This window comes from Dermochelys coriacea, chromosome 11, assembly GCF_009764565.3.
Source record: "Dermochelys coriacea isolate rDerCor1 chromosome 11, rDerCor1.pri.v4, whole genome shotgun sequence".
In the NCBI taxonomy this organism is placed as follows: domain Eukaryota; kingdom Metazoa; phylum Chordata; order Testudines; family Dermochelyidae; genus Dermochelys; species Dermochelys coriacea.
In genome coordinates this window covers 41,863,898-41,880,887 of record NC_050078.2, presented here as the reverse complement: position 1 = coordinate 41,880,887, position 16,990 = coordinate 41,863,898, and the positions used below count along the sequence as shown (strand labels likewise).

Sequence of the window (16,990 nt, the reverse complement as noted above, 5' to 3'; positions counted from 1 at the left end):
CTCTTCCTCAGACTAACACCTGACTCATTAGCAGCTTCAAAGAATGAGGAAAGACTAAACACTATTTTGTGATTTGCAGTGGTTTATTCAAAGTTCAGTTTTGTTCTCACTCCTTTAAGCTGCTCCTTTCTCTCTTCCTTCCCAGTTATAATTTAAGGTAATGGTACATCCTTGTTTAGGACTTTATTCTTCAATGGGTCAAGTGCCCCCTACAGCATTGTACCATTGCTTTAAATTATAAAAATCCTGTTTCTGTGACATGAAAACATGTGGTAGTACTGTAATCCCAAGTTAGTACTATACTGTTGTACAGTAACTGATGTTGGGAACATGACTTCTTCCTTTATCGCTTTTGTTCTGGAACCAAATGCATTCCTTTCACTTCTGTACTTGCAAACTCAAGTACCTATGTGTATTTGTACTTCCTCACTAACTGATATCTTCAGTTTAATCTTCAGTTCACTGATGATGAAGCCCCAACACAGACATCAAACACATTAAGGCGCTCATGTCAAGCTTTCTTCTAGACAGAAACTTACAAAAAGAATAAATAATGAAGAAATCATAAATCTTTAAATACTTGACTAGCACTTTACCATCACTAAAAGAATAGGCTAGAACTACTGTTCAACTATGTCTTAGACATCTGACACTTCTGTCTAACATTTGTAACTTCTTATTCAGAATGTTTCTCCTAGGCGGCAGTGAAAATATTCTTGGGGGGCTGGGCTGAGCCTTGTCCCACACTCATCCTACAGAGGTAGCTCCTGTCCTGCAAAGCTGGGCCAAGGCTTCCTGCTTGGCCCATTGGCACTCACTGCTCACAGATTCGGAAGAGCTCACCAGAGCATCACTTGACATGCGTGTCCACACACAGGCGGGGCCCTCCCCCTGCGATGCCCTGCCCCTGGCACCACTGGATGTGGTGTCTCAGGGTACACTGTTACACATCACAACCCGTAAAGACATGCATATATGCTCAATTTAGCTTTTGCAGTTGAAAGGCAGGAAAAGAGAGTGGGTGATTACAGTGAGGAAAAGGGTCATTCTTCTAACATTCATGCCTTCAAGCAAGTCAGGCGTACACAAGTAACACATATCGCACTTAAATTTGAAACAGCAAAATGAGTTTCTTGAATCTTGTAATTATTCTCTCAAGTTTGGCAGAAAAATTGAATCAGGGATCTTAAAATCAGATTTCTTATAGTCAGTCGTATCATCTGCAGAGCATTTTATCTACCTGTCTTACAAGTAATATACTTTCATTCTGGAATTTATATTCTATAAAATCAAATGTCATCCTGACCCAGTGAATAATCATTACACTGAGGTAATAACTGGTGAGACTCTTCTTCATCTATGTATTGATGACAAAGATTTGATTGATTAATAATTAAGGGTGGGGGGAAGGAAGCTGTGAAATGATTTTATTATTATTTTATTTATTTGTATTACCATTGTGCCTGTTTCAACCTAGTCAAGGACCAGGACTCTATTTTCCTGTACAAACACGGAACATAAACACAAAAAAGAAATTATTTCTCTCTGTGACATTCATTTAAAACAATCATAGGCTGTGGGTAGCTAGGGCTAGAAGGTGCCCGCCTAAATCTGTTTCTGAGCCACACTGCTGCCCACACACATGCCCAGCTTGGCAGGTGGAGCCCCATATCCAGCAGCACTAGGGTTAGGCAGGGAGAAAGGCAGTGCGGGGTGAAGGCCCTGCCTGCGCACTGGATTCCTGGCAGGTGAAGCTAGATTCTTTCTGTAGACAGCTCCATTGTTCCTGAGAAGTGCCGCTGTGGTGGAAAGTCCTGATTGGAGGAGGAGAGATGATCTTACTCATGGGAAAGTTTTGAAGATCAGGACTATGATCTTGAACTAATCAGGTATTTGATGAAGGGCCAAGTTAGTGACTATTAACATCCATGCTGGTTAACTGACATGCTGTAGCATTCTGGACCAGCTGGAGTTTTTTCAAAGCTTGTGTTCATTCCTGGTATAGCAATAATCAAGTAACAATCAATAATTAATCCTGCAAGTATCAACAAGATGGAATACCCTGGACAGCTTGGTGTCTGTCGCATTAGAGCTTAGTCTCCTGGTCAGCTACAAATAGAAATTGTTCATGGCAGCCATCTCTATTTGGGTCTCCAGGATCAGTGAGGAGTGCAGAAAGACCCCAAAGCCCCACACCTTTTTGGATGATTTGTCAGTTGAATTGGATGACAGGTGATTAAGTCAAAAAGCCAGAAATGCTAGCTAGTTCTTCGAAGCACCTCTCTTTTCCTACCATCACCACGTTTTTCTTGCCTGGGTTCACCTGCAGCCAGATATTTCTCATCCACATACTGACTTCACATATGTTTTGGGACAAATGGCTTCTGCATTTGATGTTAAGAAATGTACAACAATGTGTCATCTGCATACTGCTGACATTTAAGTCCATGGTGTCTTTCAGTCTCCCCTACTGACTCTCTAACAATTTAGCTTACGTAAGACAAGTTTATGTAAAACTGCAGCTTTCTTTCTAATAATGTTGCTTATCTAAAGAGATCTGGCGACATATAAAGACCTGCACATTTTTCAAGATGAAGTTTTTTACTAATGTATAAAAATGCATTTGTCACAAACGCCTTCACACCTCACACCTCAGTATTTATTATCTCTCCCACCATATGCTGCCTCCAGCGTGACTCACTGCAAAGTGACTATACTCACTCACACAGTCTTTAAAAACAGCCAAATTGCTATGGAATCTGATAATTACTGAACCCAAAGCATTTCCACAAAGTGCAAAATGAAGAACTTAGACATCTAAGAAAATTATATTTTCATATATCTGATAATGGATGCCAAAATATTATAGCAGACACCAGAAAGAACTATTATAGTTCGGGTTGCATAAAAATATTATTTAGAAATCATTGTGTAAAGGGCATATGTAACAGTTTTTAAACAGAAAATACAAAACTATTACCTTTGCTATCCTATGCTGACAGTGTTTAGGACAATAGATTTTGTCACACAGCTCAAGAAGGTTAGGACTTATAACAATGCATATACACTGTAGGTCACTTAGACAAACCATGTAAATGAAGAACATGAACATACACTAGGGACCTTTTAGTCCGCTCCAGCAGGGATTACATGGGCTATTTAGAGCACACCACATTGGTGCACTTTAGAATTCACACCTGTCTCGTGCACATTGCCACAGTAGGTAGACAAGACCACAGAAAATCAATTCAGTCAAAACTACAACACACAAGTTTCATTCAAGAGCCCCACTGAGATCATCACTTTCCAAAAAAACTCTGTCATCACCTCTACAATCTTGCTACAGTACTTCATGCACTCTTTTACTACAAACCCAGTATTTTACAGTAGTGTCAAAATTCTCCGTAAGAATTCTGCTAGGAGTCAGACAAACCCCAGATTTGTTAACCTATTGGATATGTTAAAAGTTAAGCATTCTCCTCAGGTATTTGGGAATGGTAAATTGAGAGACCAGAGGTGGAATTACTGTGCTTATTACTACTGTGGTTATTATAGTGAACCAGCATGACTATTATTGGTATGTCATATTCAGTATTGTATCTGGTGAATTTAGCTTTGTAAACAGTACATTTTACTTATTTTAAAGTGCCTAGAGCTACCAATAAAGGCTTAACAATTAAAATAAATTAATATTAATTTGGTTGTTTATGAAGAAAATGCTATCATTTAAATGATTAATACTCAGATTATACTTTTTCTTTCTACTAAAAGTTCTTTTAGATATTTTTATTAAATATATCTAGGGCTTACGTATTTTATATATATATATATATATATATACACATATACATACACATACATACACACACACACACACACACACACCAAATACTGCTTTTCCACCTATGCTACTCCAATTATTTGAATAGACCAAATTCTGTTCTCAATTACACCAACCTAGAGCCTTGCTCTAGCAAGCCATTTAAGCACATGCCTAACTTTTAGCAAGTGAGAAGTCAAAAAGCCAGAAATGCTATAATTTATTAAAGATAATACAATTTTAAATTATTGTCTATCAAATAAATCAAAGAGGAAACAAAATAAAAAGATAACTTCCAAAGAGATATATGAGTATATATTGTAAAGGTCTTGTTAAGAAAAATGACCTCAAATTAAAGAATTTTTGATAACATTACACTCAGCAGGATTTGAATGCATTACCTTTGAAAGAAAAAGCAGACAGTGTAGCCATTGTGCTATTTAGACATTACCTAATGTTAAAGGGTATTTAAAGGTATTATGTTGACCACCAGAGGGAGCCCATGTTGTTATTTTAATATAGTAGAACTATAAAGAGACTACATGGGAACACATTAAAAATAGAACATAACAGAGAATTCAAACAAAGTATGCTCCCAAGCTCATATCAAGATCTACATGCAAAAAGTCATGCCAATTACATCTAATTTATTGTGTATATAGATTCTTCAGCAAAAGCATTGAGAAGAAGAAAAATGAAGAATAAGAACTTTCCTACTTTTGGGATATATATTTTTCCATAAACAAGGCATATATTAAATTAATTTTCTATGCAATGTTAGAGGAATTAGGCTGTACTAAAACAAAAACAATGTGACAGTGTTGCTGTCTGACGTTAGAATTTATGTTGTTAAGGGATCCCACAGAAAAAATAATATAATTATGTAATTAAAGCCCATAACATAATACATACACTCACGAGGGCCTAATTAAAATTGTACATTCTGACATTGACTAACTTTTGAATGCTTGACTTTAATGTTCTTTTCACACAGTTTTTTGGGTTTAATTTCCTAATTCAAAAACAAGAAACCCAGAAATCCCAGCATGAGAATCCATATTGATCCCCAGAATAGGACATCAACAGGGTTGAGTTCTTTAGGTCCACAGCACAGATCTCTTCCACATGAGCTAACAGAGTAAATGACAGAAGTTGTAGGCTGTTATCCTCTATGGGACCATCACTAGAGAAGGATAAGACATGTTCTGGCAGACTGTTTCACAGTTAATTGCTGACAGGAAAGGAATGCAAAGACTGAAGACTTCTCAGTTCAATTCCAGGTTCTATAGGAGAGTGGTTAGAGACTCTATGCGCCCAGCTTGGTTCTTTCTCTGCTCCTATCTACCCCTGCCATCTTCCTCTACTGTCTTGGTCCTGCAGTTCCCTCTTCCCCTATCTCCATAACCCCTGGGAATAGTCAGCCAGCTTCTTCCTGCTCCTTCTCACTGCCGGGGTGACAACAGGATATGCACTGAGAGCACAGAAGAAACAGTCTTCCTCCTCTCAGTTCCAGTGCCTGTCTTCACAGAGGCCCCTACCAGCTGGGAGAAACAACTACAGAGAAAGGCTTGTTCAGTTCCTGCAGCCCTGAGCTGGCATGCATGTGCAGAATGCACCCAGTGCAGATGGGATCTTTGGAGAATGTAGCTGTCAAACTCTTACAAATCTGTCTAGCAAGCATGTGCTAACTGAGATTTTTCAGAGGCTTATAACTTGGGCAAAGTGTTATGTGGATGGCAAAAGGTGCATCCCTGATGCCAGGGCGACACCCACTGCTAAATTTCAAGTCCCTGCATGGAGGCCCTAGAGCTTCTCCAGGAAAAGACAAAGAATTATATTTTTTAACATGGACAAACATTTTCCCCCAACCTCATTCTCCAAAATGGCCAAACCAATTTAGCTGAAACTTTTAGCCTCAGGCAGACCCCTGACCTGGAAAATATCAACCCAAAAAGTTAAAGATTGGAAAAGTTATAAGCAATTGAAAATAGGGTCCCATGATGGAAAGTGTCCAGCAACCTTAAATACAGGCATGGCTCCCAGCTCCACCTGTACACAATCAGGACTCTCCTATGTTCTTCTTATTCTTCCATAACTTTTTTCAAAATGTATCTGAGATTTTCATTGATTCTGTCACTTAGCCTGGAAGTTTAAGTTCAACTACTAGACCCAGTCATATCTAGGTTTAGTTCTATACGAATTTTCAAAATTATTTCAAGAGACACTATCATACAATTATTAAACTTAATTAATCCAACAGAAAGCATTTATGTTCTTTTTTCTAAGGTAAGAGAGTCTAGAATTGATTGTTTCCATTCCCCAAAATAAAACTGGTGGCATTAACACAATAATTTCATATTTTGTTTCAGTTATTTTATGCTCAGTTTAATTGTGTCTTTGTATTAAATAACGTGCACTAAAGTAACCCCAAATGTAAATGAATTCCTGTTTGCTACCAGAAAATCACTTTGCAGCTTTCTTCAGACGGAAACACATTTTTGATCGATTTTAATTGAACCAGGAATACCAAATGCTCCCATATGGTGGGATACTTGGAAGGCATACATTAGAAGAAAAATCGTATGTTACTCATCAAAAAAGAAGGTGACAAAAGAAAAAAATTAAGTTATGAACATACACCTCAAATAATTAGATGGTGAATATGGAAAATCATCTATTCTAGAGCTATTAAAAGAATTAACATAAACTGAATAAGAGATGAATAAATTTCATACTTAAAGAGTGAAATATATTCTATTTAATTTGAAGCAAATTTATGAACCATGTGAAAAGATTTGTGCTATGTACATGCAAAATTAAAAACAAGCAAGTTCTACAAAAATAATAAAAACAAAAAATTTGGAAATATATCAGGATCCGTGCAGGATGTTTTCTAACAGCACATATTATTTTAAAGAGCTTCTTTTAAACCTTATCCACCTCAGCGCTTGGCTGATCTTTGAAGGGTGCTCTAAGCCAGTGGTTCTCAACCAGGGGTCCGAGGCCCCCGGTGGGCCATGAGCAGGTTTCAGGGGGTTCTCCAAGGAGATCCAGTATTAGACTCGCTGGGGCCCTGGGCAGAAAGCTGAAGCCCCACCCTCATGAAGCCTGGGCCCATGAGCCCTGCACCCAAGGCTGAAGCCAAAGCCTGAGCAACTTAGCTTTACAGGGGCCCCCGTAGCTTGGGGCCCCATTCAATTGCCCTGCTTGCTACTCTCTGATGCCTGCCTTGGCTTTTATATGCAGAAAACCAGTTGTTGTGGCACAGGTGAACCCTTACCCAAGGATTCATCTATACATGGGGAATACTTCTCTGGCTATTAATGCTGGATTTAGGGCAACTTTGCATCCTGGATCAGTGCAGAGCTACCCACACACATCTGAGACTCTGGACCTGCAGGCATATCTTCCAGGTCAATCAAATCTTTAACTGATAGCAGGATATGAGAATGGTACGAGTTGTTCAGGTACTATAGTATTGGTATAATTCATAAATGCAGATAATAAATCTGACATGCAGTAAACTAAACATTTGTACATTTACATATTGTTTGGTGCACTTGCTTTTTTACTTTCGGTAAATAAAAGGAAGTATGAACGTGTGGGAAAGGCATAGAACTAGGAGTCATGAGCTATTCTGTTCTACATAGGTTCTTATACCACACCCATCACCATAGTATCTGAGCATCTTTCAGTAGTACACTGAGCAAAGTGACTAACATCTCATGTTTGTTCTCTCATCTCCCAGAAGAAGAATTGTATGCAGAGTGTTTTGTTTTGGAATGTTCTTAAATATATACTGTGTGGCTATATGTTTATGTCAGAAAACTCAATATCAAAAAAAGGTTCTTTTCACTTAGAGAAGGTGGTGATATAATTTCTGATGGTCCTTGGTTCCTGGGGGAGTTCATCCCATCTTGGACTGGCCCCCAAGAAAGGCTGGGCCTTGCACAGAGGAGCTTAACCCTCATTGTAGAAAGTTACATTGTGCCAGAGAAGTGAAATTGTCAACCACATTCTTCATCCCAGAGCTTTAGCTGATCTTTTAGATAACTTGGACCCAGGCCATTGAGCAACTTGAAGATAAGGACTGAGACTTTGAACTTGACTTGACATTCTATGGGAAGCCAGTGTAGCGTGTGGAGGACAGGTTTGATGTGTTCACAATAGTTTGTGTTGCTGAGGAGAGTAGCTGCAGCACTCTGGACCGAGTGGAATTCCTTAAGAGCTTGTGATAGGGTACACAAACTCCACAATGGTAACAGAGGGTTACTGAGCTGCCCTGGGCTTAGCCAGCCCCACCCCACCACACCTGCACGAGATGCATGGATTGAAGGAGGAGCTAAAAGGGAGCAGAACAGCTCACTTGAGAGCAGGCCAGGAAAGAGATCGGACCTGCAACTCACAGTCCCTGAGAAAAGAGCTAAGGGAAAACAAGATCTCTCCCTACAACAACTGCCCAAAGGTGCCTCCTTGAGGGAAGAGAGACTCTACTAGGGTTGCCAGTTTTGGTTGGATCTATTCCTGGAGATTTCATCACATGACAATCTTTAATTAAAGATTAATCTCTAATTCCTGGAGACTCCAGACTAATCCTGGAGGGTTGGCAACCCTACCTGCTGCAGATACTCCCTGCGGGGATGCATTCCCCCCTGTCTCATATGGACTCAGTTTGTTTGCATTAAATTCCCCTTTTTTTGGTCTATGGACTACCCCAGCAGGGAAGAGACTGAGTACTGACTTGGCCCAGGGCAAAGCCACCAGACGAGACAGCTGCCACCCTGAGGAGGAGCCCCCACACCACGCATGGCCACAAGAGGTGCCAAGCAGTGAGCTGACCTCCGGGCACATCTCCTTGCCACAGACGGCGAACTTTGAACAATCCTGGAACAACAGTAAGTGGCTCAGGGAGGGCAGCCTTAAGATTTCCCAGATGTCAGACCTTTGATAGGCCTCACAGGGCCCTGAGCTGGAGTCTGGTGGAGTGGGAGGGCCTGGCTCCCCTACCAAACCCTGCCTCCGCAGTTTGAAGGGCCTAAGCCCAGACTATGAGGCAATGCTCCCCATGACCAAAGGCCATCATAGTGCTGAAGGCTTCATGCTCAGGTATATTGTATTTCTGTAAGCCAGCCAAGAGGTGACAAAGGTGTGGTCGTCATTTGCCAGGATGTGATGGTAGCCAACTGGAGACAGTAGAAAGCATTACTCACAGATGCTGCTATGTGAAAGCTTAGCAGCAGTGAGGAATCCAGGAGCATTCCTAAACTGTGGACTGAATTGACCAATTGTGGATGTGTACCTTCAACCAAAAGTGATTGCACCATTGCTGCAAACCTTCCAAATGCTTTCCTTTGCCCACCAGCATCACCTGTGTCTTGCTTGGGTTCAGTTTTAGCCAGTTCATCTCATCCATGAGCTGATCTCATCCACCCATATGTGGTGACGAATAGGTAGAGCTGTGTGACATTTGCATATTGCTGGCACCTGAGTCCATATTTACCTAGTGGCTGCATGCAGATCATTGAATAAGACAGGAGAGAGCATCGATCCTTGTGGGATTCCACAAGTGAACTTCTGCTCTACTACTACTTCGCTTCAACTCTGCTACCGACTTCCTGTTTGGTCTCAAGTATGTCACCTAGCCTCTCTGTGCTGAGTTTCTTCATATGTAGAATGGAAATGATCATGCCTCACAGAGGTGTTGTGACCTTAATTCATAAATGTTTTTAGAAATCTTTTAGAATGGAAGGTGCTATCAGAGTGTGTAGGATTACTATTAATAAGTTCATGGAAAAGTGTTAATTTTCATGCAGGATAAGGCTGGGTCAGGAAGTGTTATGCTGTTAGTGAATAACAGAGCGGAAAAAGGAACTGCGTATGCAGTAGTGTCTGTATGCTTAATAAAGGCTAAAAGTCATGATTAAGAAAGGTCACTATCTCTGAGGAAGAGGGACAGGCAGACAGGGAGAGGTGGAAGTGAACAAGTAAGAACAAATGGTTTCCTTTTTGAATTATTTCAGAGTAGCAGCCGTGTTAGTCTGTATCCACAAAAAGAAAAGGAGTACTTGTGGCACCTCAGAGACTAACAAATTTATTTGAGCATAAGCTTTCGTGGGCTACAGCTCACTTCATCGGATGCATACAGTGGAAAATACAGTAGGACAATTTTATATACACAGAGAACATGAAACAATGGGTGTTACCATACACCCTATAATGAGAGTGATCAGTTAAGGTAAGCTATTACCAGCAGGAGAGAAAAAAAAACCCTTTTGTAGTGATAATCAAGATGGGCCATTTCCAACAGTTGACAAGAACGTGTGAGGAACAATAGGGGGAAATATAAACATGGGGAAATAGTACCTACTGACTGCTATACTTACCTACATGCCTCCAGTTTTCATCCAGACCACACCACACAATCCATTGTCTACAGCCAAGCTCTACAATACAACCACATTTGCTCCAACCCCTCAGATAGAGACAAACACCTACACGAACTCTATCAAGCATTCTTACAACTACAATATCCACCTGCTGAAGTGAAGAAACAGATTGACAGAGCCAGAAGAGTACCAGAAGTCACCTACTACACCTACTACAGGCCCAACAAAGAAAGGAATGCCACTAGCCATCACTTCAGCCCCCAAATAAAACCTCTCCAACACTTCATCAAGGATCTACAACCTATCCTGAAGGACGACCCATTACTCTCACAGAACTTGGGACACAGGCCAGTCCTTGCTTACAGACAGTCCCACAACCTGAAGCAAATACTCACCAGCAACCACACAACAAAAACGCTAACCCAGGAACCTATCCTTGCAGCAAAGCTATTGCCAACTGTGTCCACATATTTATTCAGGGGACACCATCATAGGGCCTAATCACATCAGCCACACTATCAGAGGCTCATTCACCTGCACATCTACCAATGTGATATATGCCATCATGTGCCAGCAATGCCCCTTTGCTATGTACATTGGCCAAACCGGACAGTCTCTACGTAAAAGAATCAATGGACACAAATCAGATGTCAAGAATTATAACATTAAAAAACCAGTCGGAGAACACTTTAATCTCTCTGGTCACTCGATTACAGACCTAAAAGTTGGAATAGTACAACAAAAAATCTTCAAAACCAGACTGCAGCGAGAGACTGCTGAATTGGAATTAATTTGCAAACTGGACACCATTAAATTAGACTTGAATAAAGACTGGGAGTGGATGTGTCATTACACAAAGTAAAACTATTTTCCCATGTTTATTTTTTCCCCCCTACTGTTCCTCACACGTTCTTGTCAACTGCTGGAAATGGCCCATCTTGATTATCAAGGTTTTTTTTTTCTCTCCTCCTGGTAATAGCTCACCTTAACTGATCACTCTCGTTATAGTGTGTATGGTAACATCTATTGTTTCATGTTCTCTGTGTATATAAAAGCATCCTACTGTATTTTCCACTGCATGCATCCGATGAAGTGGGTTGGAGCCCATGAAAGCTTATGCTCAAATAAATTTGTTAGTCTCTAAGGTGCCACAAGTACTCCTATTCTTTTTGAATTAGTTATATTCACATTAATGAAATGGACTAAAGTATTCTTTTGCTTTATCTGCTGTCTAGAGGTTTCCAATGTCCACTTAAAATTTTTTATTTTTTTAAATACAAAGTAAATGAATCATTTTAAACTACGATGTCCAGAAAGAAAAATATCCAAGCAACATTATATATCCCTGTAACTCTCCCACCCAGGCCCCAGCAGGAACAGACCCTGATACTATTATTTCTTCCTGCTATTGTGGTTATCTTAAACCCAGACAGCATTACTCATAAGTTATCGTATGTGTGCTCCAATTGGTTAGTATGAAGGCAGAGAAGCACTTTCTGAAAGGGAATTTGGATTACAGCTATTCTGTGCAGATAAGGTAAAATTCAGCCCTGTGCAAAGGGACAGTACAAAGGCTATGCATTACATAAGACCCACTTAAATCCTCAAAATAGGTCTGAATTAGGACATAATTATAATAATGGTATCTTGGCTTGCACTGGCCCGCTTCACAGGGATGCATTTCACCCTCACACTCTTTCATCCCTGTGACTTTATTACAGAGATGAGCCCCAGATGTGAAGTTCTGATCCAGGCACCAGCTGTCACCAACTTCAACAGTAGCTGAATATATTTGAGATAACAGACTTTTTTTTTTTTAATGTCCTGGTCCTGGACCAGTAATGAGAGAGAGAAAAGTTCAGCCACTGCTCTTTGATCCTGCAAAGACTAAAGCCCACTTATAGCGTGGGATTTTCCACGTGCAATAGTTACACGTGTGTTTTAAACCTTTGCAGGACTGGGACCTTTCCTCCCCATCCCTTTTTATTGTTTTGCTGTTTTTCCAATTTAATGCTATATTTATTCTTTTTTATTTTCAAAGCAGTGAAGAATGATGTGTGACTCACCTTATTACAGTTTTTAGATACTGGACAAAGAGTATTGCTAGATATATTCTCCTTGTCAGGCATCCCTAAAAGAAAACAGGAAATACATCGATACAGCATATTGTGCATTCTCTAAAGCAACCATTCATGAAAGTAATAAAAAAAATTAGGAGGATCTTAGCAGTTTGAGTATATGTGCATTTACTTATGAGGTTTAGTAAGTTTGAAATGAAAAATGTACTTCCTACCTACGTACAAAGGCTGTAAAGACGAAATGCCCATTAAGAATAAAAAATGTGTAAATCCTACATGTATCAGCAGGTTAAGCAGACCTCCCCCAATTTTAAGATTTCAAGACTGTACATGGGCATTTGGCTTGGCACACATAAAACTCAGATATAAAACTCACATAAAATTGTGTTTTAATATTTATAAAAAAAAATAGCACTGCCCATAACAACTGATTTTTCTATAAAACATAACATATTGGTATGTGTTTCTTTAGAAAAATGTTCTGTGTTAAGACATCATATGAATCCCATGGAACACAGCAATGAGTGCTGCAGATAAGACAAATATACCAAATGTATAAATGTACTGGACAACGTTAGCAGATTTGAGCAACTAAAGTTAGATATCCTACACCCATATTCAGGCACCTAAATAAACATCCTTTATTTTCAGAAGTGCTGAGCATCTACAGCTCCCAAAGACTGAATTTCCCACATGCTCAGGGTTCAGCTGATGGCCATATTTGGGTTCGGGAAGGAATTTTCCCCCAGGGCAGATTGGCAGAGGCCCTGGGTGGTTTTTGCCTTCCTCTGCAGCGTGGGGCACGGGTCACTTGCTGGAGGATTCTCTGCACCTTGAAGTCTTTAAACCACGATTTGAGGACTTCAGTAGTTCAGACATAAGTTAGGGGTTTGTTACAGGAACTGGTGGGTGAGATTCCGTGGCCTGTGTTGTGCAGAAGGTCAGACTAGACAATCAAAATGGTCCCTTCTGACCTTAAAGTCTATGATTCTGTGATTTCAATTTAGATATCTAAGTGTGAACTTAGGTACCTAGATAGGCACACGTTTGGAAATGTTGCCCTCAGCGCTTAATACAAAAACTGAATGCAGTCCTCAAATTGACTGGTGTGTAGTTGGTAATTGTGCCAGGTTATCCCCAACTTCTCACTGCCATCAGCTGAAAAATGGGTAGATAAAAAGGAAAGCTGAGGCACACCATCAGTTTTTTTTTTTTTTTTTTTTTTTTTTTTTTTAATGGTGGACACTGACACCGCTTCCTGTCCACACTAAAAAAAGATCATGCATCGCAACGCTTAAAGAGAACAAAACTCCAATATCTAAGGAGGAGGGACTTTTTTTTTTTAAAACTGATTTCCAAATACATATATATTTTTACTTACTGTCATTGTTAGAGCCAGTTTCCATAACACCATAAGGAGGAGCCAGAAGTCCTGACATATACTGTCGATATTTCTGAAAAACAGTGACAAATTCAATAAGATACAGATATACATTCCATTCGTTGGGTGATGTGATGTTTGCATTCATGAGGTCTGCTCTCTTTTGCTTCACGTGCACCTGAGCCGTATATTAATGGCCAGTGAGAAATGCCCCAGCTTAAAGCTATAATAAAGGCTTTATCGTTTAAAACAATTGCTTGCTCTTTTTATCTGTGTTCATTGCAGTCAACTTTATCAAAAGTCATAATGCATTTCCACTCACCTCCCTTCCTGACCCACCCAGAGTATATGATTTCCAGCATAATTTGATATAGTACACAGAAGTGTGACACAGGAGTGTTTATGCACCTTTTTGTACAGCTTGCTTGAAATTAAACCAAATTTAACAAGTTGTTTTACCTTAGAGGGAGGAGGGAAGGCCACTAGTTAAGAACATATCATAAGAATGGCTATACTGGGTCAGAACAATGGTCCATCTAACCCAGTATCTTGTCTTCCTACCATGGCCAGTGCCAGATCATTCAGAGGGAGTGAACAGAACAGGGCACTATATTGAGTGATCCACCCCATCATCCAGTCTCAACTTGTAGCAGTCAGATGTTTAGAGATATCCAGAGCACAGGGTTGTGTCCCTGACCATCTTGGCTGATAGCCAACAATAGACATTCTCCATGAACCTATCTAATTCTTTTTTGAACTCAGGAACTTTTGACTTCACAACATCCCATCACAATGAGTTCCACAGGGTGACTGTGCACTGTGTGAAGAATTAATATAGTGTACATCAGTAAGAATTTTTGTACTGCATATTATTATCTTGCCTACAGTTTTTAGGCTAGACACAGTTTAAAATATAGGTCCCAACAAATTGTAAATTGAGGGTGACAATTCTGAATTATTTATTCCATTACATTAAATAAACACATACATTAAATAAACCACAAAAAGCATAGTAAACACATTAATACACTGTTTCAATATTTAAACTGCAGTAACAGTCTGAACTTTGGATTGATGAAAATAGTGCCCATTATATTACTGTAAGCTATACAATCATAACTGGTGTACAGTAATTGATATTGTTCTTCAGTGAATACTGATACAATGTAGACATGATCAATAGCACTCAAAGCTTATGTAACTTGCTGTCTGGATTTAAGTAACTCCCCACTAACCTGGGAAATAATACTATGGGAAAAATTGTCCTATTTAATACAAAAACATAGGGAATACATACAGGCAGTTTTGTTTTCAATCATATAGTGCTGTCATGCTTAAGGGTAAAGTTTTGGAACTGGCAGGCAATCAGCTTGTACCCAAGGGAATACTAACAGTATTTAATAGGGTAGGATGTATCTTGTCAGACTTGATAGTCAGTGTAGATCAGTAAGAATTTTTGTACTGCATATTATTATCTTGCCTACAGTTTTTAGGCTAGACACAGTTTAAAATATAGGTCCCAACAAATTGTAAATTGAGGGTGACAATTCTGAATTATTTATTCCATTACATTAAATAAACACATACATTAAATAAACCACAAAAAGCATAGTAAACACATTAATACACTGTTTCAACATTTAAACTGCAGTAACAGTCTGAACTTTGGATTGATGAAAATAGTGCCCATTATATTACTGTAAGCTATACAATCATAACTGGTGTACAGTAATTGATATTGTTCTGACTATGTATGCACTGAGTTGAATTTGAACGAAATAACTAGTTTAATTACATGTTGATTTCAACTAAGTATACATTAACAATTGAACCACAAAACTTCTCTCATAATACAATTTTAATTAAAAAGGCTTATTCTTTGCCCTGTGGGACTGGCTTCATGTATTTGCTTTAAATATGCTGTCTGCTGAATTTTAATGGATGCCTGAATTACTTTTTCAAAATTTCTTCTGTGTGGAATTGGACATAAAAATGCCATTAGTTCTGGCACTAAAAGAATGAATGCCTTGTATTCTAAATGGTAACAAAAGCTACAAACTGTATATTCATCTTAATAATCCAACCCTATTTTTAGATAAATTAGTACACACTAAAAGCTTAGTAATATATCATTTAAACCTCACCCGTAAGCCACCTACAAAACTATTAGAAGCAAAATATTTGCAATCATAATTAAAGTATTCCTGGGGCGTTAGCCCTTACAAAATTCTCCTCTCTTCCATATTGTGCATCTCTTCTGCATCCACATTCAGCTGAGAATTTTGCCCTTAGTTTTAAAAAAAAATGTGCATTTCTCACCATCACATCATGTTCCTTGTCAACTGCAGCACTGTAGTTTGTTCTCTGGCTAATTCTTTAATATGCTTCCTGACTTACCCTGCTTATGAAAGTAAACAGGTAATATACGTCATTTCCAAAAATGATTTTGGACTAACTCAGTGAAAAATACATAGAGAACTCTTAATGAACCACAGCCACATACACACAGATACAAATGCTGTCAGCAGGCATTTAACCTTCAGCACCAAAAGTGCAAGTTTTACACTTCTGTTGAGAACTCTTTGCTGTGGTATGTAATGAGCCAGTATAATTGCTAGGGTCAGCCACAAAGGGAGAGATATAATCACACACAAGCAAACAGTGATACCCAACACCACAGTGAGCTGATACGTTAGGGCTGCTGGAATCCCATGTGGCTTTCTGTGCTATAGAAACCTACCATTATTTAAAACACAACCCCAGTTCTAAGCACCCCCAAACTTCATAGATGGTCTCTAGCAGTATAAGAGGTCCAATATTTCAGCTCAGCTCTGATATTATTTGCTTAATTATTTGGGTTCACAATGCTTAAACTTTGGAAAATCATTCACTATCTTCCTTGCTTATGTGCAGCCATAGCCACATGCAGCCCAGTGTTCCAGAGGAAGCCACAGCAAACAAGACACAAAGCTTGAAAGGCAGATAGTCGGATTTATGCCACTAGAAGACCCTCCCATTGCACTGGGGTGGGCCTGCTCAGGGGAACAGTACAGTAATGCAGTAAAGTCAACATTACAGGGGAGGCACTGATTCACTGCCTCCCCTTAGAAATCTCTACTCTAAACTACTTTAGGGGCCTCAGTAGAAACTAAAGCTGTCCTCGCCCCCACAGCAGAAAGCTCAAGAGAAGGCAGGCATCAGTATCATCAGTGCTTTCCTGTCAGAATAATCCTCCCACCTGGGGTTCAGGCTGCCACAAGGAGGTGCAATTCATGCCACTTTGTATTGGTTTTGGGTGACTGTGACTCAATGTAACTAAAAGGGA

General features: G+C 39.5%; 1 protein-coding gene across 6 annotated transcripts in view; it reads right to left on the bottom strand.

Annotated features, from left to right (window-relative positions):
• Positions 1-16,990, bottom strand: part of RAPGEF4 (Rap guanine nucleotide exchange factor 4) — a 219,104-nt gene that overhangs the window by 83,915 nt on the left and 118,199 nt on the right. For all 6 annotated transcript variants that reach the window (XM_038422202.2, XM_038422196.2, XM_038422197.2 and 3 more), the window contains 2 exons: positions 13,666-13,738; positions 12,273-12,337 (listed from right to left, as the gene is read on the bottom strand). In XM_038422202.2, coding sequence (XP_038278130.1) covers positions 12,273-12,337; positions 13,666-13,723 — 123 coding nt within the window. In that variant the 5' untranslated portion in view covers positions 13,724-13,738. The remainder of the gene's footprint in view (positions 1-12,272; positions 12,338-13,665; positions 13,739-16,990) is intronic.